General features: G+C 53.5%; 1 protein-coding gene across 1 annotated transcript; it reads right to left on the reverse strand.

Annotated features, from left to right (window-relative positions):
- Nucleotides 1–40: 40 nt before the first annotated feature.
- CFAP100 (cilia and flagella associated protein 100) lies at nt 41–23826 on the reverse strand (the record flags this gene model as incomplete). The annotated part of the gene is made up of 17 exons (XM_012554136.2): nt 41–179; nt 1220–1313; nt 2449–2654; nt 3662–3797; nt 11515–11784; nt 12027–12503; nt 14021–14153; nt 15258–15328; nt 16275–16401; nt 16481–16522; nt 16805–16983; nt 17472–17552; nt 17750–17913; nt 17995–18062; nt 19891–20083; nt 22148–22238; nt 23777–23826. Coding segments are annotated over 17 exons (2496 nt in total), but the record flags the coding sequence as incomplete, so codon positions are not given.
- Nucleotides 23827–24732: the final 906 nt, after the last annotated feature.

The following is a 24732-nucleotide window of genomic DNA, read 5'->3' on the forward strand; positions in this document are numbered from 1 at the left end:
TCTGCTCCCACTGCTGGCTTCCTTCATGAGCTGTCAGCCACACTCCCCAAACGGCTCTGAGAAGGTTAGGTGAAGAAGAAGAGCTGCTCTTCTTTGTCCTTATCCATAAGCGCGTGGCTGGGCGCCATCTTTGTTTTGAGAATTGGGGGCTGGGAGCGGCACACCAATTTTCTGCCTTTCTGCCAAGAGGAAATGAACATCATCAGCATCTGCTTTACGTCATCACTGCCCCAAAGGCCCAGCTTAGAGTGATGATTCTCAGACACCCTCAACCCCTAAAAGGGAAGGAGGCCAGAGAACCTCAGGGCAGGGGCTTGGCCTGCCTGGGGGACTTCTAAGCGGCCCCAGTCAGCTCTCCTGGGCAGCCCAGCAGGGCAAGGGCTGGATTGATTCTGACATAGCTCAGGTGTGTAAAAAGTCTACGTTGGCATTTACTAAAATCAGTTCCATGGAACAGTAACTCCTGGAGGCTGAAGAGGGGCAGTTGCCTGGCTGCATAACTTGGGAAATGCTGGGCTAGACAGCCCATTTCCTTGGCTGTGGGAATCATGGAGACCCTGCAGCATTTGCAGAGCTCAGTGGGGAATGCTGGTCTGAGCAAGACGATGCCTGTCTGCCTTACTGGTCAGTTGGGAGTAGGCTTCCAAGCTCCTGGCCTTTTTTGGGGACATACTCCTTCTGTTGCCAGGCTTCCTTTGGCCAAAACTCTCCTTGGCCCAAAGGCATGTGGCTCTTCCAGCCCATTCGTGTTGGAGGGGAGGCGAGGTGACAGCATGAGGGGCTCTGAGTCACAGGCTGTGCTCTGGGCCTGAGGGGATTGTGGGGGCGTGAAAGCAGGGACTGACTTGTCCCTACCAGCTCCTTGGGTAGAGTATGTGTTGCTGGACAGGGATGTGAGGGCTCTGCCCGGCGGTCAGTCACAGACCAAGAGTGTGCGGAGGAGGGGAGGGTGCCTGTGGGCCTTTTGCAGGGAGGGCTAGTAGCCCCACTCCTGATGCAGAAGAGCTCTCCAAGAGACGGTATTCCTGGGAGGAAGCCAGTTCCAAGAGGAGGGTAGATCCCAGGGCCTGGGTGTGGGAAGCCTGCTTCCACCTGCCCAGCAAAGCCTCAGTGATGCCAAAGGGGGGTGGGGTCGGGTAGAGGGCTGCAGGGTCCCTGAGACCCTTGCAGCACCGTATGCCTAGTTTTGGGGCCTTGCCCCCCAGGGTGGCCCACCTACTTTCTTCTTGATCTCAGCCTGGGCCCGGGCCTGGGCTCGCTGCAGACGCTCCTCCTGGAGCTGCTTCTGTATCATGACCTTCTCTTCCCGCAGCCTGGGTGGCAAGAGATAGCATGAAGAACTGGGGAGGCCCTGCCAACCTGCCCACCTCAGCCACACAGTCGTGAAAATCAGGCCATGCCCAGCCTTCCCTGCCCTGGCACGGCCTTGCCACCTCCCCACAGCCAAGGATGGTACTTTTCAGGCAAAGATGCCTGGGCTAGAGGGATGGACACAATCCTGCCCAGGGTCCTCGTCTCTAGGGCCCATCAGACCATCCCCACAGGGGGCACAGACTCCCATCTCCCCGACCCTGTCATTGCAGGGCCATCACCATCACCCCTGTGGGCCGCAGCCCCCGCAGGATGGGTCAGTGCGGTCTTTGTCCTATCCTTTGGGTCAGCTAGTATTTGCTGATCCCTGCTCCGAGCGGGGTGCCAGGCCAGGGAGAATAAGTTCCTGTGCTTGTGGGCCAGACAGGTGGCCATTGGCAGATGGTGGGGTCTCAGGGCTGGGTAGGCAGGGCTGTGGGTGCTCGGGGCTGCTCGGACCCTGTGGAGACCCCCTGGGTCTCCCACCAAGGATGGGACAACACTGGGCTCTGTCGTGTTTGACACCTAGAGCTGGCACCACCCGCTCCAGCCCTAAACTCTGAGCCTGGGATGACCTCAGGCTCCCTCACACCCCACCTGCGCCTCCATTTCCAGCCTCTCCTCCGTCCAGTCCAGCCAGAAAAAAAAATTGTAACCAGGTTGGATCTGGCCATATTTGTCCTCTGTGTAAAGCCCTCGCTGATGATCCTTGTCTTCGGGGCTGAGCCCCTCCTGGCCACCCGTCACTCTGCTCCAGCTCTTCTAGACCCTTCCTTGAGTCTCCTGGCTTGGCCCTTGCTTGTTGTCAATCAGCATTACTGTCACCACCTCCAGGAAGCCTCCCTGGCCCCCTGGGCTGAGTTTGGTGCCCGCCTTTAGCATCCCACGAAGACCTGGGCTGCTCTCTCTCTTAGCATGGCGCCTGTGGGTCCCGGGCCCCCCCGCCCCAATTCGAGACCTCTCGGAGAGCAGGGGCCGCATCTGTCCTCATGACGGCCCTTTGAGGATCTGTGAAAGTGGAGGCCCGCTGCCGCCCCAGCCCGCCCTCCTGTGTGGGACACCTGCTGTTGGCCCCCCTGTGGGAAGGCCTGCACCCACCTCATGCAGCGCTCCTTCTCCTTGGCCTTCGCAGCCTGCTCGATCTTGGACGGGGGCATGCGCTCCAGGCCCTCCAGTAGCTCGTCCAGCTGGTGTTCGATGACAGTCAGCATCTGCACTGTGCCCAAGTTGGCCTCCTGCTGGGGGCCGATGCAGTGCCGGTACACGTCCAGCACCTTGCTGTTTAGGCTCTCCAGCAGCCTGTCCTGCAGGAGAGAGGCAGGCCTTCAGTGGCCCGGCTACTCCACAGCTGCCTGAGGTTCCGGGGGAGGGAGGGGGGCAGTGAGCATGCTCCAGGTGCTGCCTGGCACAGAATGCGGAGTCCAGGCTTGGAAACGCCCTTGCCCTCCTGTGGTCAGCCAGATGCTGGGTTCCTGATCCGGCAGGGGCTGACTCCTGCTCCTTGGCATCTGCCAGCTGCCTCAGCTTGCCTACCACTGCCCAGCTCCTCCTCCGGGGAGCCCTCCAAACTCCTCCACCCCAAGACTATTTCCTGTTGCTTGCCTTCTGTGTGGCCTTGGGCAAATGACCTTCCCGCTCTGAGGCTGTCAGACGCTTCGGAGACGGTTAATACCGCCTGCCTCCCAGATTGGGTGGGATGAAGAGAGTGGTAGCAGCAAGAAGGCCCTGCAGAGGGCTTGGTGTGCAGTGAGCGGCCCTGAGTCTCCGAGGCAAGGCCATGCTATCTTGCTCATGGCCACACCCTGGGTCCTGGCCCAGTGCCTGGCACACCGTGTGTGAATGGATAAGGAAGCCAGGTCCATGCGGGCGAGGCCCTGGGTGTGTGGTCAGGGAGGGCACCAGCTGAGCCTGGAGCATCACTGGGCTGCTGCCACCTCAGGATTTTCTTGCCCTCCCAGCCAGGCTTGGGGACATGCCTCTTCCTCCCCACAAGGTCACCTTGCTGGACATGTATGTGTTTAAGAAACAGACATAGTTGTTGCATGAGAGACCAAAGGCCGAGTGATGTGTGGCTCTCACTGGGCCAGCTGGGGTGGCTTCCAGGATGCAGCTCCCAGCCTGCCCAAGGGAGGGCTGCAGGCAGCCCTGTAGCAGCACCCAGTCTCACTTCTTAGCGGCAAAATTCACTCACCTCATAGGCTGTCAGAGCTGAGGGGTCCTCTCCCTCCCTGGGCCTGCAGCCACCCCAGATCCCAGGGTAACATCTCTTCCTGCCCTCCCCTGACGCTGTGCCCACTGCCTGCTGGCCCACCTGCTGAGCGCCATGGTACTCTCCAAAGTGGAAGACTCGGGATTTGAGCTCCAGCTCGGCGGCTGTCTCCTCTTCCTTGGCGATGGACATCATCATCGTGCTGATCCAGTGCTTCAGCTGGTTGACCTCCCGGTCCCTGGGTGAGAGGAGGACCGGCAGGGCTGGCTCACTCAGCCAGACCCGGCCCCTTCCCCTCCCTGAGCCCCTAAGGACCTAGCCCCAGCCACTGTCCTGGGGGTTAATCCAGGTTATGTGTGTTTGCACAGGGCCTAGCATGCAGTAGGGTGCTAAAATCATTCACATAGCGCAACATTCTCTCTTCTAAAGTATACATACAATTCAGTGGTTTTTAATATATTTGCAAAGTTGTCGAACCATCACCGTAATCTAATTTTAGAACATTTTCATCACCCCAAAAGAAAACCCCGTACCCATTAGCAGTCACTCTCTGTTTCCTCTCCTTCAGCCCCTGGCAGTGACTGTGATCTACTTTCTGTCTATGAATTTGCCTGTTCAGGGCATTTCATATAAATGGAATCCTACAATATGTCATCTTTTGTGTCTGGCTTCTTTCATTGAGCATTGAGGTTCATCCGTGTTATGGCATGCTCGGAACTGCATTCTCTTTTATGGCTGAATAATATTGTATGGGTATACTACAGTTTGTTTATCCATCAGACATTTGGGTTGTCTCCATTTTGTGGCTATAAGAATACTGCTGTGAACATTCATGTAGAAGTTTTAGTGTGGACATAGGTTTTCTGTTCTCTTGGGTGCCCATTTAGGAGTAGAATTGTAACCATCAACTTTTAAGTTAAATAATAATAAAATTAAAAAAAATTTATCCGTCATTATGGCACAGACATTGACCATCATATGTCGGGGTTTCTAGAGTGGGAATCCCAGCACTTGCAGTAGCTGGCAAGGGTCCAACCAGTGTGTGCCAGCTGCAGGCATGTCCTGGTCACAGTGATGGCAGTGACAGCCAGTGCTCAGCCAGCAGTGCCTGGGAGCCTCAGAGGTGCCCTCCTTCCCCTGTAACGTCCATCAGCTCCCCCTTGTTGATGTAATCTCCTGACACTGTTTCATCTTACGTAGGGCACCAACAGCTGTGGCTCCTTTTGCCCATGGGTCCTCCGGGTCTGTTGGCCACAGGGGTGCAGACCACAGCCCCCCAGCAGTCCTCAGGCTGCACCCCCCTGGCTACAGGGGCCAAGGGTAGAGCTGACTCTGGGCTGGGCTTCTGGGGTGGCAGGGCAAAGGCCAGGAGCCCGTAAGTAGTCCAAACCCAAAGTCCACAACATGTGCTGGTGGGGGCCCACTGGGGAAACGGGTGATGAACACCTACTGGGTTCCTGGCCCCAGGTGCTCAGCCGCAGGAGGTGAGTGTGCTTGGCTCTGGGGTGTTAGTCATAAACGATACACAATCACATTCTGTTTTTTACTTCCATTGTCACACTGGTAAGTCAGCTGTCATAGCTGTGACTGTGCTTGAGCTCTGCCTTCTGTCTTTTGGTACATGGACTGTGCTTTGCGCCATTCTTGGAGTGACTTGGGGAAATATATTTTTTTAGTTATCTTTAAAAATTCTTGGGTCAGAACCTTTTCTCCCCGAATTAGCTCCAACTGCCAATTTACAAGAACTACAAAGGAATGACAACACCGCAAAATGTTCCTCCAAGGCTGGCCCATGGGTGTCAGAAATGCAGAGTCTCAGGCCCACCCCAGACCTGCCACATCAGACACTTCATTTTAACAAGACCCCGGGTGCCAAATGCACATTCAGGGTGAGAAGCACTTCACTACAGGAAAAGTGACCTGGTTTCTTCAACAAACTGCACGGGAGAGAAGGATGGAGAGGAAATTTACAGATTAAAAGAGATTTAAGACGCATGCCAATTGTAAAGTGTGGATCTTGTTTGGATTCTAATTCAAACTGACAATTTTAAAAACTCCAACTCTTTATGGCATTTATGAGACTTTAGAAAAATTGAAAATGGATATTTGATGATACTAAAATTTTTTTTTTTTTAGGTATGATGATGGTGTGATTGTGGTTATATGAAAGAGTTTTATCTTGAGAGGTGCCCACTGGAATATTTATAGATGAAATACATACTGTCTGGAATTTGCTTCAAGTTAATATGGGAGATGTGGAAGTGGGTGGGGTCCATAGGGACCAACTGGCTATGAGGGATCACTGGTGAAGCTGGGGGATGGGAACCTGCGGCTCATACTATTCTACTTTTGTATACGTTTATGTGTTTGAAATTCTCTTAGTGTTATTGGACTAAATTGGAAAAGAAATTATAAAAAGTTTAAAAAAAAAATCCCTTCATAAATGCCTGGGGACACCAAACCAGAAAATTTACTAAATTGGTATTAAAAAGAAACACCACCAAACCTTAATAAAGGTCATTCACAAGATCAAGCAAAACAGATTCACCATATTTCTGTAAGCGCATCAGCGACAGCTCCACCATCAGCATACAGGACTCCACCCCGAGCGCCAGGCCCTGCCGCTCCTCCCTGGAATCTAGGATTGGCAAGGAACCGGGCAAGGCACATAGTTCTTGTTTCCTTTATAGGCACACCGGTGTTTTGTTTTCTTGTTTGCTTTGGTGGTTGTGGGTATGCTTGTTCTGATTTCTCCAGTTCCACTGGGGTGTGTCTAGCTGTGGTTCCCTCCCTCAGCAGGGCCTGGGCCATGAGCTGCAGTGCCTTTTCTGATCAGGAAAGTTCACCGCCACGGTGCCGCTGGCTTTTGCTTCTCCTCCATTTGGTCTGTCTTCATCTCCTTGATCCCTATGGTGTCACTCACCCTGTCCTCCTTGTGGTCCTTTCTCCTTGTTTTCCTCTCACCCTTTTCCTCTGAGTTCTGGGAGGTTCCCCCAGTGCCTGGCTGCCTGCTGTTTCCTGTCTTCCTCATGGTCTTACCTGTGTTCTTCCTGCTCCAGAGGGGTCTCTCATGTGACATGAATGCAGTGCGTTTCAGGAAGAGGAATTGGACATTTTCTCCCAATTCTTGCAGTATCTACATTTGCTTTGACTTCTCGAACTCGTCCCCTTGTTGAATGTATTTTCTCGTGTCCTTGGTGAGACTTTGTTTGCTTGTCCTTAAGAGCTGGAAGTCAACATGAGTTTTGCCATTTTCATCAGGTTTTGGGCGAAGGCTGGACTGGGGCTGATGTGCAGGATGGTTCATCCGAGCTATGGAGTTTCATTTCCACGTGCGTGGTGGCTGCCCACGACTCACCATCCCAGTGCCCTGTCCTCTGCTGGGGTTGGGGTGCCAGGAGCTGGCTGAGGTACCTCATCTGCAGCTAGTAGCCCTGCCTGCCAGAGCCCTCCAGCCCTGTTGCTTGTAGTAATGGGGAGTCTGGGATCCTGCTGGGCTCTGACCGGCTCGTTTTCTGACTTACTGGCTGGGCCGGCCGTCCCTGGAGAAGCCAGCAGCTCTGCACAGTGTCTAGGAAGGGATTCAGGCTTGGTTTCTCTCTTCTGTTCCCTTGGCCGCCATGGTGGGAACGTGGGAAGGGCTGGGTGCCCAGTCAGGTTTGCGTCTCCCCGAACACCTCTGGTCACCTTCCTCTCATTGGTTCATGAGATCATATACCCCCCGCCTCCTTCCACATGCACTCTAGCTGCCAGGAAGCACAGTACTAACTTTCTGTGTTCAAGCTCTGTCACTTCCCGCAGCTATGCTCTGGAACACTTGTGTTCTCTCCATGTCCCAGGCTCCATCTTCCTGGATCTGGGCTCTCCCTGGCCCCTGCTGGAAGGGGCTGGGGTGTGAGCATCTCAATTCACTGTCAGCAAGGTGCGCAGAGAACAGGGCTGGCACTAGGGAAGGCAAGGTTGTTGCCAGGGGCACATACTTCAAGGGAGCCTCACTCGGGCATGCATGTACCTCCTTAAACTTGTGCCCTAGGCACTCTGTTGCTCACCCTAGTCCTGGCCCTGCAGAGAGTAAATGATGTTCTGTCCTCTTGTCTGAGGAGGTGGCAGAGATGACTTGGCCTAAAACTCAGGCTTTTAAAGTCAATGTGCAAAGTCAAGTGACAAAGTCAGCCATAAAAAGTTGTAATTTGCCACTATTTTGTTATTGATGTATAATTTACAAATCATAAAACACCCATTTTATGTCTACAGTTTGATGAATTTGACAAATTTATACACCTGTGTAAGCACCAACACTATCAAGACACGGAACATTTCCATCACCCCCAGAGTTTCCCATGCCCTGTGCAGTCATTCCCTCCCCATCCCAGCCACAGGCTACCAAGGAGCTGATGTCTCTCACTCTCAGACGGATTAGCTTTGCCTGTGTGGTAAGCAGCCCTCTAAGAGGCCCCCATCAATCCCTGCCTTGTGCTCACACCCTCAAGTATAGGCTGAGCCCAGTGACTTGCTTCTAACCAATGGAATATAGGATGGGATGTCACTTGTGGGATTAGGTTACAAAAGATGGTGACCTCCATCTTGCCAGCACTTCCAAGCTGCCATTTGGAGAGTCCACAGGGCAGGAGACTGAGGGTGGCCTCTGGCCAACAGCCAGTGAGGAACTCAGGTCTCAGTCCACTGACCCTTGAGGCACTGGATCCTGCCAGCAACCACGTGGCAGCAGTTCCTCTCCCAGTGGATGCTTGAGAGAACTGCAGCCCAGCCAACCTCGATGGCAACTGTGAGAGTCCTGAAGCAGAGGACTCGCTGAGCTGTGCCTGGATTCCGTACCCGTAGAAATCGTGAAGTAATAAGTGGGTATTAAGTTGCTTAAATTTTGGAGTAATTTGTTACGCAGGAATACTACAGCTGGTTCTAGAGCTTGTTTCCCTCAGCACGTCTGTGAGGTTTATCCATGTTGCTGCCTGTGTTAAGCTTGTTCTTTTTTATTGCTGAGTATTATTCCAACGTTTCATTACCACTGGCATAAGCAGTATGCCAACCACTTTTTATGCCTATGGACCTCAGAGGTAAAACGTTACTCCAGTTCTAACACATGTAGCATCAAGGTGAGTCCATTTTGAAATACGTGAAACTCAGCAGACCAGAGTTGGAGCCTTGTTGTGTCCGTTGAGCATTCTATTAGGTGATGCTTCCTGGCTGTGTTCTGTAAATTTTTGCCTTTTTTTCCCCTTTATTTCTGTGAGACATAAGGCTTGCAAGCATAATTATGGCATTCCTGAGTGCTGTGGAGCCCTGGTGGGTTTGTTTTGGTTTTTCTGTGTCATATTTGGAAAACCAGAGGTTCCCCATGTAACCTAATAGAAAGGTGCCCGCAATAAATTAGTTTTCTGGCTCTCATTGGTATAGGGGTCAGGTATACTGTCACACCACAGAGTGCCACTTGCCTCTTTGGTGGCTTGTATTACCAGATCATATTTCTCAAAATTCGTATTACCAACCAAAAATTTAAACACACTCAATTAGTAAGCATGCATCCCAACACTGAAAACACATGCCATCAAAACAATTGAGAAAAAATGTGGTAACAAAGGGTAAAGACCTCCCAAAGATGTCCACATCCTAATCTCTGGCACTTGTGAATATGTTACTTGAAAGGAGGAATTAAAGTTGCTAATTATCTGACCTTGAGATGGGGAGAGGATCTTGGATTATCCAGGTGGGCCCAATCTAATCACCAAGTTTCTTACAAGTGGAAGGGGGAGGAGGCAGGAGAGTCAGAAGGAGATGTGAGGAAGACGTAACATGCCATGGCTGGTTTGAACACAGAAGGGCCCACAAGCCAAGGAATGTGGCAGCCTCTAGAAGCTGGAGAAGCAAGGAAATGAATTCTCCCCCAGTGCCTCCAGAAAAGAACCCAGCCCTTCTGAACTTTAGAACTGTCAGATAATAAGTTTATGTTGTTTAAATCTTCTCAACTATGGTAATTTGTTATAGCAGCCCCAGGGAATTAATGCACATGGTACAGAAGTACTGCAGTTTGTTTATGCTTCCTGGATGTATTAGTTTTGTACCTTCGGATAGACGTCTGGGTTGTTTCTGTTCTTGGCAATTATGACTGACTCTGCTGTAAACATTCTTGTGGGTTTTTTTTGTTTTTTGTTTTTTGGTACCCTGTCTCTAACACAACCACACTTTCTTGCTTCCAGTGTTGGAAAAGATTGCTCCGTCTCTGTGGTCTATATTTTAAAAATTGTATTTTGTGTTTTGCTGCAAAAGGGTGGTTGAGTTCATGGAAGTGCACCCAGGTTGGGACTCCCTGGAAATAAAGTGCACTCAGGGACGGCTCACCATCAGAGTGGCTGCTCCCACTGAAGACCGGTTCTGGGGTGGCACCTGCAGGTTCTGCTCTGGTGTGGGCGTGTGCATGTGTATGTGCGAATGTACGTGAGTGTGCATGTACATGGGTGTACATGAGTACATGTGTGCATACGTGTGTGTGTGTTGGGGATGGACTGCGCTCTCGCCAGGTTCTCCGGGACACCAGGAGGCTGCTTGCCTCTCCCTGGCTCACCTGTCTTTGTCTTTGCCACCTCCCAGCTTTCCAGGGAACAAAATCTTGCCTAAGAACTGGTGGTTTCACATCATTCTGGAGACTTCCACTCACTGAGTAGCAGAGGACACGGGTACTTAAGAGTGTGGCTCACCCATGGGACACTGAGGCCATCAGGCAGTCCCCACCTCAGGGCCTTTGCACTGTCTGTTCCCTCTGCCTAGAATGCTCTTCCCCCAGGCCTGCATGTGGCTGGCTTCCTTCCCTGTCCCTTGGTGAGTTGTTGGGCTGCCCCTCCTGTCTGCTGTCACCCGCCACCTCAGATCCTCCTTCTTGGTCACTCGATTTTCTTCCTGGCGTGTATCAGTACCTAGATGTCTATTGTCTAGTCTGTTGTCTGTGCCCTTTTAGAAGGTCGGCTCCAGAAGGGCGAGGCCTTGCTCTATACTTGCAGGGCCTAGGACCGGGCCTGGCCCAGGCTCAGTGAGTGTTGTCCCGGGAATGCATGACTTCCTGCTCCCTCCTATCAGGCCTCACCCGGTGCCCTGCCTAGCTGTCCTGGGTCCAGGTGGCAGGTACCTGCAGAGCTCCTGCCTCCACCAGCAGCTGATGGCCACACCCAGCAGGACGGACAAAGCACCCCAGGCTCCAAGGGAGAGCTGGGCAGCAGTCTGCCATCGCCCACCCCCCTTTGCCCTGACTCCCTGGGACTGGAATTTCCCAAGGATCTCACCAGAGCCCTGGCTGCTTTGCCAGGCTGGACACACACGTATGCCTCCCCTCCTCCAGGAGTGCCTTTCTGGCTCAGGCCGCAGAGCTCCTGGCCTGCTCCCTGGGCCCAAGGTCTGTAGCCTTGGCCCCCAGTGCTCGTGAGCTGGCCAGATAGCCCCACCTGGCCCAGGCCCAGCCCACATGGGTCCCAGATGCCTACCTGACAACACTGTCTTTCCATGCCTTGCTCACTCACAGACCTGCTCCTACCCTGTTTGTGCTGCCCCATCCACTGAGCCATGGCTGAGGGCAGAGCAAGTACAGCTGCACCTAATGGCACAGGTCTGGAGGCTTTGTCCCTTCCCCATTCTGTGATAGAACACCTGTATATGCAAATGCAATTTCCAGCATCTTCCGCCCAGTTTCTTGCTCAACGCTCTTGAGTGAGGCCTTGAGCACCTCCAGGGAGCCGGGCTTCCAGGCTTGCTGTGCACCTTCGTCCCTCCTCAGGGCTCATTGGCCCTCGTCAGGGTGTCAGGGGCCCAGCAGAAGGAGCCTGAGGTGAGGGAACACTTGGGCGTGCCTCCTCGGTCTGGTCACCTGCCTCTCCGGGGGGGACAGGACCGGCCTGGGAGGGTCCCCTATGCCCTAGAACAGAGTACCATCCCATCGACGCAGGACCTACATGCGGTTCTGGGTGTTCTTCAGGTTGAAGCTCAGCTCCTCTAGAGTCTCCTCCATCTCCTGCGTGTTCTGGATCAGTGAGAGGTTCTGCTCCTCCAGCTTGGTGAAGACCTCCAGGAGCTGCTGGGGCTCGGTGAAGTACAACTCCAGCTCCTGCGACCCAGATGAGCTTGGGTGCCAGCCCGGCCCGCCCCGGCCCGCCCCCACCCCCGCCGGCCCACTGACCTCACTGTCGCTGTCCGGGTCCTCCTGCGCCAGGAGGAAGCTCGACCTGCAGAGAAGAGTGGCTCAGCCTGGCCAGTCGGAGGCCGCGAGGGGCCAGGCCCCGGGAGCGGGGCGGGGGTCATCCTGCTGAGGGGTGGCGTCGGCAGCTGAGCCACGGCCAGGGGCGCAGGACAGCCCTCGCCCCGCCCCCGGCCGCAAGCTGCCCCCTCGAGTCCCTACCTGTCTCGCAGTGGCGGGCGGGGGCGGAGAGGGGAGGACTTTCACCTTCTAGTCAGCACAGCCCCCCACCCCGTCCCCGCTTCCAGAACGGCTTCTTGCCGCATTGGGTAAAGCGCCTCTGCCTCTCCAGTTCCCGCGCTGCGGCTCCGTGGGTGAGGCTGCCTGCCCGCGCCCCCATCCATCCGCGGCAGCTGGTCCTTGGTGGACGGCGAGGGCGGTGGTTGTGGGGCGTCCGCGTCCAGAGCTAGCCCAATGAGGGACCCGGGGTGTGAGGCGGAGGCGACCAGAGGGCGGCTGGATGAGGACCCACCTGGGCCTGATGACGCCTCTCGCCGCCTGCCCAGCCTGGGTCTCTGCCCAGGAATGCGGCGTCCTGCGGCTAAGGCCGCGCCCCGGGGACGAGGCCCTAGCTCCCTCGCACACAGGCACCCAACGGCTGCGCCTGATTCCCAGTGTGGCTCCTGACCCCCGTCCCTGCAAGGAAGACCTTCGGCCTGGGGCTGCATGAGCTCCGGGAACTTGGAGTGGGCATTCCTCAGGGCAGGCCTGAGAGTCGGACCTGACCCATCTATGGGTTACAAGACTGACCTGCAGACAGATAATCCCACCGCGGTGGCAAGCGCAAGGCCCTGTGGAAGACCCGAGGGGAATGCAGAAGCTCCCAGAGGAGAGGCCGGCACAATTAGACCCTCAGCAAGCACTGCCGTGGGCCTCAGGCACACCTGCATTTATGGCCACTTTACAAACGAGGAAATGGTGGTTCTGAGGGGCGGGCCACTCGCTATGGTCACCAACAGGGCACCAGGAGCCCATAAGATGCTTTTCAGAAAATCTGTCAGGTGGAGGGGCCAGGATTCACACCTCTGCTGTCAGCCACTCCCCAACATGAGGACTCCTTGGTGAGAGGAACCTAAGCATTTGCCTATCTCACCTTGAAGGGCCTCTGATGTCCCTCCCCGTAAGGAGTGTGCTTGGCCCAGCCCTAACGCTGCCAGTGGTGGTTGCCTTCTGGTTAAGGATTAAAGCTTGGAGGGATGAGGGCCAGTTTGAAAACTGGTGACAGTTGGGTTCTCATGCAGCCTTAGAAGCAGCCACTGGGGACATGGGAGGCTGATGGTGGACATCTAAAGGGGATGCTTATTTGGGTGTACAGCTCGGGGACAGGTGGTGACAAACCCAGAGGAGTGGGTCTCCAGGTGGTCATACAGAAGGGTGGGCAGAGGATGGGACACACAAGGGATGAGCAGAAGACACTGAGCTTGCAACAGGGAGAGGATGAGGGAGCGCAGCCAGGATCCCCACCCGTGTCCCAAGCCACTATGGCTGCCTCATCAAGCCACCGCCACCTCCATCTGGATTATTGCGGCAGCCTCCTTGGGGGGTCCCCAATTCCACCCTCACCCTGCAGTCTGATCTCCATCCTGGTCAAATTTCAGTCACCTCCCCCTTACCCAGGACCTCACTCAGGACAGTCACAGACCTAGTTGTAAAAGGTAAGTGATAAAGCTTCCCGAAAAAGACATAGGAGAGTATCTTAGTGATTTCAGGGTTGGCAAAGATTTCTTAAAACACACCAACCAAAAGAGAAAAGATTGGTAAATGGGCTTCATTAAAGTAAGAATTTCTGTTCCTAAAAAGACAATATTAAGAAAGTAATAAGGCAAGATACAGCCTGGGAGACGCTATCTGTAGTACACTTACCACATAAAGGGCCGAATACACGGGCAGAATATATGAAGAACTACTAGAAAACCATAAGAAAAAGGCCAGTGATTCAATACAAACATACAAAAACCAAACAGGCACTTCACAAAGGGAGATGCCTGAATAGCCAAAAACATATGAAAAAGTGTTCATATTTGTCACCAGGAAAGCAATGAACCATAATGAGATCTTGCTTCATCCCCATCAGAATGGCCAAACTGGTCATCAAACCTGGAAATGATTCTGCTCAGCCAATAGACAGATCCAGCCTTGAGTCTTCAACCCCCATGCCCTGGGGCCATGGGTAGGCACTGCCAGGGCTCTCCTGGTCCTGCCAGCTGCCTGCCAGGGCACCTTACCCCAGAGGGTCCAGACTCCACAGGGCAGGCGAGTGCTCTGGCAGCAGCCCCAGCCCTCTGAGGCTATGGCCAGAGCTCAGGACCAGCAATCCTGCAGGGCCCTCATTGTAGGCACGGAGGTTGACCATCACCCCTGCCAGCACCTCGAGGTCAGGGAGCTGGATAGGCCATCACTATGGAAAGCCCCAAAGAGAAGGCAGAGGAAGCCTAGGAGCAAGAAGCAAGAATTCTTTACAACTCCAGAGAGGGGACAGCCTTTCTAACCACAATTTAAAACCAAGCGCCACAGAGCAAGCCTGGCAAACCCACCTACATTCAGAACAAAAGAAAACAAACCTGCATGGCAAAAATCACCCTAAGCAAACTCAAGAGACCCATGACCAACAGTGACAAATATCTTCAACTCATATCCAAGAGCTGGCCTTACTAACAGATAAAGCTTTCCCAAACATTGAGCTAAAGAAGACCAATATCCCAGGGGAAATGTAGGCAGAAGATACCAATAGACAGTTCCCAGACAAACACCCGTAAGTGGCTCATAAAAAAACCCAGTTGCTGTTGAGTCAGTTCCAACTCATGGTGACCCCATGTGTGTTGGAGTAGAACTGTGTGCCACAGGGTTTTCAACTGCTGATTTTTCAGAAGTAGATTGCCAGGCCTTTCTTTCAAGTTGCCTATGGGTGGATTCGAACCTCCAAGCTTTCAGTTAGTGGCTGAGTGCATAAACCGTTTGTACCACTGGGGATGCCAAATGCCTCATAAAAAACCAAAAAAATCAAACCCATTGCTGTCGAGTCGATTTCGACTCACAGTGACCCTATAAGACAGAGTAGAACAGCCCCATAGGGTTTCCAAGGAGCGGCTGGTGGATTCAAACTGCTGACCTTTTGATTAGCAGCCGAACACTTAACCACTGTGCCACCAGGGCTCCAAATGGCACATACATGTATAAAAAGAGGCCAGTCTCACTTATACCAGGGGATTGTCAGATATGTTTCTCAGCCTTGGTGAAGCACCTTCCTCGGGAGGCTATGGGGTACCTGGTTCAGCAAGAGGAGGAGGATCAGCCACAGCTGGCCAGGCTATAGGTGAACCCCCTGACCCAGGTGCACACTCCTTTGGCAATGTCTGCTGCAGCTCCCCCCTGCACACCCACCATGACGCATGCATGCAAATAGCACAGCAAAGAATGACTCAAGTGCCCACCTACAGAGGACGTAAGTCTACAGGGACGTACTTGGTGGGGCCACGGTGCAGGAGGCGAAGGGCACCCTGGACATGATGCCAAGGCAGCTCGTGGCCCCAGTGCTGAGAGAGAGGAAGGAGGTATGTGTGGTCAGCTTCCTTTTTGACAGGAAGGGGTCACAAGAATATAGCCTTTACTTCTCTTAGAGCGAATCGTAAGAACATCTAAGTATGTGACTATTTTTGACCTACAGAAACAGCAAATTCATTTGGTTCAACCTATGCTTGCATAAACATGGCTGGAAGGAAACACAAGGGGATCATCAAAGTCGTTGCGGGGCCCACCTGTGGCTTCCAGCAGCATGGGTGGGGGCTGGAAGGATAGGGGCAGAGGTGGGTTGAGGAGGACTGCTCAACTCACCTTTCTATACAGTTTTGTTTTTTAAACCATGTGAACGTATAACCTATTGCGAAGATTTACATTTAATTAGAAAAACAAAAAACTCGTCCGTGAATGGGGGAGTAACGGGGGCGTTGCCACAGCAAGGGGGTGAGTGAGAGGGTGGGCCTGGCCTTGCTGGACAAGTTCTTGTAAATGGGTGGAGAATGCAAACCAGCCCACAGATTAGTTTGGAGTTTCTGTTTGGCCCCCATTATATTTTTAAAAGACTTAAAAGAAACGGTTACATTTAATCTGGGTAATTTTACATCAGGTCCAGATTTTTGGCTTCTCTAGAAGGACTCTGAAGCTCTGGCCTCCTCCCAGTGTCTCCCCAGGCCCACAAGACTGGCCTGGTCACCTGCTGCCTAGTTCCTGTAGTATCTGCTTGGCCGGCCTCCCTCCGTCACTGGCCCATCACACTCAGTGTTGGGGGAGCCCCCTCTCTCCCTGGCTCCATTTGGTGGAACCAGACAGAAATGACCTGCCTGGTGGCAGCTCCCACCGCTTATAAGACGTCTTGGTTTCTGGGCTGGGAGCTCTGGGAGCTGGGCCGGCCCAGTGTCCCCAGCCTGGGGCCATGGTGGGCAGGACACTGACCCTGGCCTGCGGCTGTCACCGCCCACTCACCCTTTGGACTCCAGCCCGCTGGGCACACTGAGCTGGCTGCTCGCCTGGAGGCTGCTGCTGCTAGACAGGGTCGGCCCCAGCCGGGCCCCCTGGCGCAGCTTCGGAGCCTTCTTTGAGGCCTGCCCCTCTGGAGGAAGCAGAAGAATGGTTTCCAGGCGCCCCTATAGGGTCTTGGAGCACCCCTCCCACCTGGGGCCACCATGTACCTTTGGCCCATGGGGAGGCCATCTTATTCCTGCTTCCTGGTCCTACAGGAAGCAAAGAGAAATCCTAGTGGCCGCAGCTGGAGGAAGGCCTCAGGGACACTGTTCATGGACACAAAGCCTCCCTGTCTTTCCCCAGCCTCAGGAGGGAGGGACTCCAGAGGAAAGCCCGTCCTCACCAAGCCAGTGCCGGCCTGGGCTGAGCAGAGCTGGCGGGAGGGGCCTGCCCTGGGCCGGGGCTCCTCGGAGGCCCCTATCAGCTGGGCATGGGTCTCGGGGGACCACTAGTGGACCTGCCCCTGTGGACCTCCCTTCCCCTTCTGCTACCTTTGTCTCCTGTTGCAGAGGGCAGGCTGGTCTCCTTGGGGGTGTCAGCCATCTCCTTGGCCTTTTTGAGAGCCTGCTTCTTCTCCTGCTCCTCAAACCACTCCTTGGGTGACAGTTTGTATAGGAAATCCTTGTAGACTTTGTATTGCTGCAGAGTGTCTTCAAACTTGGAGATTTCGCTAGACCCGGGGAGGAGGGTGAGGCCAGGCTCATGCCTCAGCGAAGCCATACAAGGTGGTCCTGCCCTCCAATCCGGCGTAGCCTGGGGTTGCTCTTTGCTCTCTTGCCTCATGAAAAGGAGTGCTCGCCCCGGAGGGAATCAGAGTGGGGAGGTCTCCTGGGTTAACGTGGGGCTACTAGCTCATTGTGACATTCAGGTTGTAGTCTGCCCTAGGGGCTCTGCCTGTCCCTCTCTCTGGGTGTGGAGCAGTGGTGGCCTTTGACCAAGTCATCCCTGCCTCCCAGCAGCCAGTGCTGTGACCTCGGGAAAGCCACTGACTCTCTTTTTGTCTCCTCATCTGGAAAATGGGCAGTACCATCTCCTGGGGTTTTGAGACAATCCCTTTGGCTACCATGAGAAATGCTAGAGAGGGAAACTGAGGAAGGGCCAACCAAGGGCCCAGTTTGCCTTCTGAACTCCTGCTTGGTCTATGGCTCCTGGCCTCACCTTTTGATGTTCATGATCTGGGTGGTGAGGTCCTGGATCTCAAAGATCTTCTCTATCTTCGCTTTGGTCTCCTTCTCAGCCCTAGGGTGGGGTGGGTGCAGGGAGCCAGTGGCAGACTATCAAAGGGACAGGGTGGGTGGGGGACAGGGGCAGGAGGTGGCAGGGGCAGCTAGGCTGGGGCTGGGCAGGGGTTCGGGGGGGGGGGGCAGAGGACCAGGGCACGCAGGGGTCAGAGTCATACCCCCATGACCCCTGCGGCCTCCACCCCACAGGCTCACACTCTCAGGGCCTGCACTGAGCTGCGGTCATTCTCCCTGAGGAACTCATCAAACAGGGCCACATCCTTCTCCAGGGACTTCTCGGCCCGCTCCAGCTTGGCCTCCTCCCTGGCTGCCAGTGTCTCCAGCCGCTGGATCTCATTCCACTTCATCTCCAGGGCGTACTGAGGGCCACCAGAGTGGTCATGGTGCCACACCAGGCTGGCATGCCCACTGACGGTCCCTTGCTGGGCAGCTGGGCCTACCTGGATGAGGAACATCTGCCGCTTCTGGTCGATGTACTTGCTCATGCTATCCGACGCCACTCTCCTTTCTGCAATGAAATAAGGGAAGCATCTTGGGGGAGGGCTGGAAGCCCTGCAGTGAGGAGGGCACAGAGACTCCTGGTCTGGGGCTCTGCTGTGAGCCTGCTGCGATGCTAGGTTATGCCGGCTCCGTGGGAGATGGTGCTCTTGTACTGTCTCCAGCAGAAGAGAAAACACTGCATTCTCTATGGCTGGAGATTGTACCAGGTGAGAAGTCCTTCCTTAGGTCTGACTTGGCCCTCTCTTGCTGTAGCATCCTTCTTACTTAGAATGAGGCTCTTGGACACCCCACCCCGGAAATGTCACCCAGCTGGACTTAATAATATTGGCCAATACCTGAAGGGGGGGATCTTGACTTGGGGCACCCTAAGCTCTCAGAGACTGGTTTGGGCAGCAGCAAAGTCTACACTGCCAGTGTTTAAACGAAGCAAGAGAAATTTAAGGTGCACATCTGGACGAGCTTCCTGAGTGCTGGCAGAGAGACAGTAAAGCCAATGACCACAGCCACCGGGGCCTCTCCCTGGCCTTTCTGGAGGGGAAGGTCTCAGCTCCAGGACCTTGGAGAGACTGGGGTGTGGAAATGACCTCAAAACTGTGTGGCTCTCTGGCCTTGCCACTTGAGTCCTTTTCTTTCCAGAAGAAAAGCCCTGGCGTGCTGGAAAGAACCTCACTTTAAGAGGTCCTTGCCTCCCCGATAGCGCTGGAGAAGCCCCTGGCCTCAAAGAGACCCAGCTTCCTGCCTGTAGATGAAGGTTGAGGCACCGAGGCTTCTGCGGCCCAAATGCACTGGGGGCTCATCCTTTCTGGAGGTCCATACCTGGCTCCTTGTTGAACCTCATCCACTTCTCTGCTTGGGACCATTTCTGTATTTCCAGAAGAAGGCACAACTCCTTATCCAAACACCACCTGGCTGTCCCAGGTATTAGGAGTGGAAGGTGGACAACGGAACTTAAATGTCTGGTTAGTGGCCAAGCTTGGTACAAGAAACATCCGTGCAAACTCGGGGTTTCCTAACAAAATTAACAAGCCACCTGGCCTGTCAGAGGTAGAGACTGGGGCGTTCCTTTAACATTTTATACTTACACTTAGTACCACTGTAATCCTTCTATGTTCTGGAACTCTCTAGTCTCAATTACTTCTTTCTAGCTTTGCAATATTGTACTTTATTATCTGGGTTGGTAGGATATTAGTGTGTATTTAGTATGTAAGATTTCCTATGGGTACTACAACTACTAATAGCTCACACACGTGTAGTTCATTCTTACTATGTGGTGGGCACTATTCCAAGTATGTTAGCTGTATGAACACATTTAATCTCCATGATCCTATGAGGCTGGCAGAGGAGGAGACTGAGGTGCAGAGGGATTAAGTAAATTGCCCACCACTACACATAGGGGGTGCGGGGCTGTGATGTGAACCCAGAAAATCTAGTTCCAGAGCTGCTATGTGCAACCGCTGAGCCAAATCGCCTGTATTTGATACCTCGTACAGTCTGCATTCATTGTGTGTGGTCATTATTCAGAAAGCAAACAGTAATGGGATTCAAATGTCTTTCTCTACAAAAGCACATTAGCTTTGCCCTCCATCGGGACTTATATTTGTGATTGGTGTGAGGTAGGGGTCAGATCCTTTTTTCCGTGCAGATATCAAATCAGCCCGGCCCCATTTCTTTCAAAGCTCTTTAAAATACTTCCAGCACCTGCATGGCAAATAGTTTCAGCTTCTGTGAAAACAGGGCCTTCCCCTGCACCAGCACGTGCAAGCCTGGAGTCTTCTCAGAGTCCCCTGACGCTCGTGGCAGGGGCGGGAGTAGGTGAGGGTAAAGGGGGTGCTAACCTTTGGTGACAGCGAGCTTCCAGGCAACGTTGTCTCGGATGGTGCGCAGCTGCTCCGCCTCAGCGCGCACCTCACGTTCCTCTGCGTCATCCTCCAGCTGCAGCTCACGCCGCAGGCTTGTACACTTCGCCAGTGCTTTGGAAGAGTACGTCATCTTTTCGTGCACCCGCATGGTTTTCTTCTGCTCCCGCTCCTGGAGGTGGATCCGGCCACGTCAGGGAGTCTCTCCCCGCCCTGGCCCTGCGATCTAAGCCTCCATCCTTCTCCATCACGCCCACCCGAGGTTACGAGGTTACGGTTGGGGTGGATAGGGGCTGTGGTAGGAGGGGTGATTGTGTGTTGGAGGGAGGGGCTCTGGGGACACACAAGGAGTGGAATGAGTAGGATGGCAAGTGGAGAGACACAGGGCAACCAGGGGGCACCCAGAGGGACAGCTGCGGCCAGGTGGCTCCACTGGTCACCCAAGAACAGGGTCCAGGTAGAGCCGTCAGATAAAATGCAGGATGCCTAGTTAAACTTGACTGTCGGATAAATATTGCATGGGACATACTTATACTAAAAGATCATTCCCTGTTTATCTGAAATCCAAATTTAACTGGGTTCCTGTGTTTTGATTTGCTAAATCTGGCTACCTGCAGTTCAGATCTTCTGAGTTCCCAAAAGAAACTTGAAGTCCAGAGCTTGAGCTGACAGCCCCATCAGCCCTGCCCCCATCTGCCCCTCCTCCTCTGCTCTGGGTCCCCTTGCCCTCCAGTTGGGGCGGTGTTGGGGGGGGGTAGGCTCTCCTCCCCTCTGGTCCGGGTCCAGGGGCAGGTCTCTGACAGTAGCTTGTCCCATCCCTCCTGGTGGCCCAGCCCTCTGTGGCTGGGACACCCTGGCTGACTCCTGCACCTCTGGGGAGTGAGGGTCTGCAGAACTCTGCCTGGCCTGGGCTGTGAGCTGGGGGTGGGAGGTGGGGCTGCGGGTGGGTGGAGGACTCAGGAATCAAGGAGGGGAAGGCAGAGGAGGCCTGAGGCTGGGCGGGGCCTGGGAGAAGAGGAAAAGCCTGCAGTGGAGAGAAGAAAGGGAGGGTTTCCAAGGCTGAGGCCCAAGAGGTTTGTGTGTGTGCTTGCAGTCACTCCTCCTCCACCTCCACCGTGGGAGCTTCAGGGACATGGGGACCACAGCACCGCCAGCTGAGTGCTCCTTCCAGGTGAGCCTTTCACATGGCTGCATCAGCTTAGTGGGCAGAGAGTGTTTCTGAGTCAGTCCATCTGTGGCAAGCCATAATGTTTATTTCCAACAAGTTCCCAGCTAGTGCTGCTGCTGTTGGTTGGGGACGCCCTGAGAATCCAGCTTTAGGGAATGTCAGAGACGCTAAGCCCTGAGTTGGAGGAGACAGGCTGTGTGTCTGCTGGGGGGGCTGGGACCCTGATCGAATGTTGGGTGAGGTGCTACACGTGCTGTGGATGTCTATGTGGGTACCAGCAGTGTGCCCCTCTCAGTGAGCCTGGGGGAGGCTCCCAGCCAAAGCAAGGAGGCATAAGACTCCTTTGACCCCCCTGGCCTTTTCCTAAGGCCATGGAGATGCCTGGCTCTAGGAGGGCCTCTGTGGGCTGTCCTGGGTGCTACGGGGGGAGTGGGCCATCTTGACTTCTGGGCACACAGCTCTCAGGGATGAGAAAGCAGGAGAGACCATGCTGGGGTGCCAAGAGTGGCTCATGGGATAAGAGCTGGCCCTGGTGACTCCAGGCATGGCAATGGGCCTGTGTGTGTGCATGTGTGTACACATCTGTGTGCATATCTGGCCTCCAGGAACTCCAAGGAGAGGGGACTGAGCAAGGCTGAGCAGTCAGGGTGGCTCCTGGAGAAGGTGAGCAGCAGGGGCAGGGTCAGCACGGTCTGTGATGGCCTTGGAGGTCAGGGGTCATGGAAGAGGGGTGGTATCTTGTGCAGGGAGCAGCAGAGGAGGAAGCCTGGTGGCTGAGGTTGTTAACATGTGCAGCTCCAAGGAGACACCCTACAGAGGCACAGGAACAGTAGGGACTGGACTGGGTTAGATGGAGGCGACCAGGCCAGACATGTGAGAGACAGGAAGAGCTTTGAGTTGATTTCGGAGGAAATGGTGAGTCACTGGTTATTCTCGAGTGGGAAAGTGACCCAAGGAAAGTGCTGTTTTAAGAAGGGAAATTTGGCTCTGAGAGCAGGAAAAGTTGGGGGCAGGGAAGCTGTGATGAGGGAGTGGGTGACAGGCCCGGCCCCAGTGCTGGGTACTCACTGAGCGAGCCTTATTCCGCTCCTGGTCTCTAAGCAAGAAGAAATCCACGTCTCCAGACATGTGGAAAGGGTTAACTGGACGGTCAGGAACAACCACAGGCGCTGCGGAAGGAGACACCTCGGTTGGCTGGGGGATCTAGGTGCCCTCCCAGTCTGCACAAGTAGAGCTATAGTGGGTGCCAGGAAGCTTCTGTGAATGTCTTCTCCGAAGCACTCCTGGACTTCTCAGCTGCCTGGGCTGATAACTTACCTTTCTTGTTTAACCTTAATAGCTCGGGTTGGACTCTGTCACTGTCACCTGAAAGAGACCTCATGGACACAGCCACTTGTGTTTCTCAGCATCTGCTATGTCCCTGTGCTTGGTCAACACTGCCACCTCTCATAAAGTCTTGGGAAAACCTTCCCAAGGACTTCCGGCATTGTAAGTGACATTGCCAGCAGTGGTCCAGGCTGGCCTGACCCAGCGCTGAGGCCTCCCTGAGCCCTTGACTGTGAGTAGTGAGTTTGTCTTTTCGGGAGTCTTAGGAGTTTCCCAGGGCAGGGCCAGGCTCAGGGTTGGGGAGGGCAAAGTGCCAGAGCCTGGGGTGCAGGGCAGGAATTTGGGAGGTGGAGCTTCCAAAGATCCAAATTCTGCTGCCCCCAGGGGCTAGGGGAGAAGTTGGCACAGATGTGAGAAGCTCAGCAGTCTCTATGTGGATGCTAACTGTGTCAGAAAGGACAGAATCCAGGGGGCACCAAACCTACTCCCAATTCTTGGAGAAACTGAGGGCTTAAAAAACATGGTTGTGGGGCATCATGGTGTTATAGTCAGAAGCACCACGCCATCCCTTCGCAGCAAAGATCCAAAAAACTAAGTCAAACAGAATCATGCGTCAATCCTGAAACCCTAAGCATCAAATGAAGAGATAAAGAACTCAGCCAAGCACTGAATGAAGAAAGAAACTGACTGAGAACAGAGAGCGAGGAGAGATACATTCAGAGGTCCCTTATCAGCTACTGCAGCACGGATCTGCCATCCTGGACTCCCATCAGAGATCAGCGAACAGGGGGTATGAGAAAGCAGCTTCACGGAGCTTCCAGTAGGAGACAGAACAACCGGTAACCAGCGATATACGCTTTCCCACCCCCCACCCTTCTTCACCCCCACTTGGCCTCCTCTGCTTGCTGCAGCCACAATCTCTTGGCCAGGAAGCACCAGCTTCACCCCAGTGTCACTTGGATCCCACCCGCCTGCAATGGCCAGCTCCCTGAGTGCCATTTGTTGGCTGCTGGTGTTGCGTTTTTCCACTTGTTTAGATTTCTTCCTTACCTCTCACCACCTTCCCCTCCTTTCTTTCAAATACCTGGCTCCGTGCGCCATCTTTGCTTCTTCCTGAAAGCCTGCGAAACACTGCTTGACTGTGAAACTGCTTCCCGGCCCTTGCCACCATGCTGGTGAGACCGCTGGGGCTTTTTGTTTGTTTGTTTGCTTTGATTTGTTCTGTTTTGTTTGTTTGTTTGTTTTCTTTTTCTTTTCTTGGCTTAGGAGCCCCATCTAGCCAGGCAGTACCATGTGGCTTGGAAGGCTACTCCCTTACTCTGTGCAGACGTACAGAGACATCACTGGGGGCATTTCTTTTTCTTGTTTCTTTGTTTTGTTTTCTTCTCTCTCTTATTCTCTTTTTGTCTTTCTTCATTTCCAGTTGCTCGATTTATACATTTTTTCTTTTACCCTTTTTCTTTTTTGTTTTTCCCCATTTCTCAGTCTCTCATCTCTCCATTCCAATAGAAAGCTCCCTTAGCACTCTTTTTCTTTGTGTGTATGTTTTTGGCCCCTGTACCTCTCTCCTCTCTCTCATCTTTCCCATACCCATCTTAGCTCCACACATCACAATCTCCCCCTTCCTTCCTGCCTACCTGCACTGTGCACTGAGCATCACAGCCCCAAGCAGCACAGGCACGGCCTACTGGAATCTGCCCTGCACTGATTCCTGGTCCGCACTGTCATCCCTAGTACGTGCCACAAACAACCCATCCCAGCAACTCCCCTCCAGCTGGACCTGCCCTGCTGTACCATACCTGAGTGACTGACCCTGCCCATTGGAGAAGGAGGTGAAAAGTCTTTGTGCCCACAGATGAGCAAACAACAAAGAATGCACAGCCCACTTGCTCAGACATAACCAAATAAAACAAAAAAGCAGGATGAAACAAACAAATTTACACTCAACAAATGAGGAAAATAACTGCTGAATGCCCAGAATACAGCAGACAATATCAAAACATATACAAAAACAAGACAGGATGGTTCCAGTAGGCATCCAAAATAAAATACCAGATGACTTTGCAGTAGAAGAAAAGGCACTAGAACTAACTGATAGGAAATTCAAATCTCTAATATTCAGAATTATCCAAGAGTTGAAGAAAAAGCATCAAAAACAAGGAAAAAAATAGACAAATTCATGGAAAAGGCAGACAAATTCATTGAAAATACAGACAAAAAAACGGAAGATTCAAGAAAATAATACAGGAACAAAATGCCAAAATAAATTCACAACTAGAAATCATACAAAAACAACAATTAGAAATCCAAAAGATAAACAACAAGAT

The sequence above is a fragment of the Trichechus manatus genome, unplaced genomic scaffold (assembly GCF_000243295.1).
Source record: "Trichechus manatus latirostris isolate Lorelei unplaced genomic scaffold, TriManLat1.0 scaffold00001, whole genome shotgun sequence".
Lineage (NCBI taxonomy): Eukaryota > Metazoa > Chordata > Mammalia > Sirenia > Trichechidae > Trichechus > Trichechus manatus.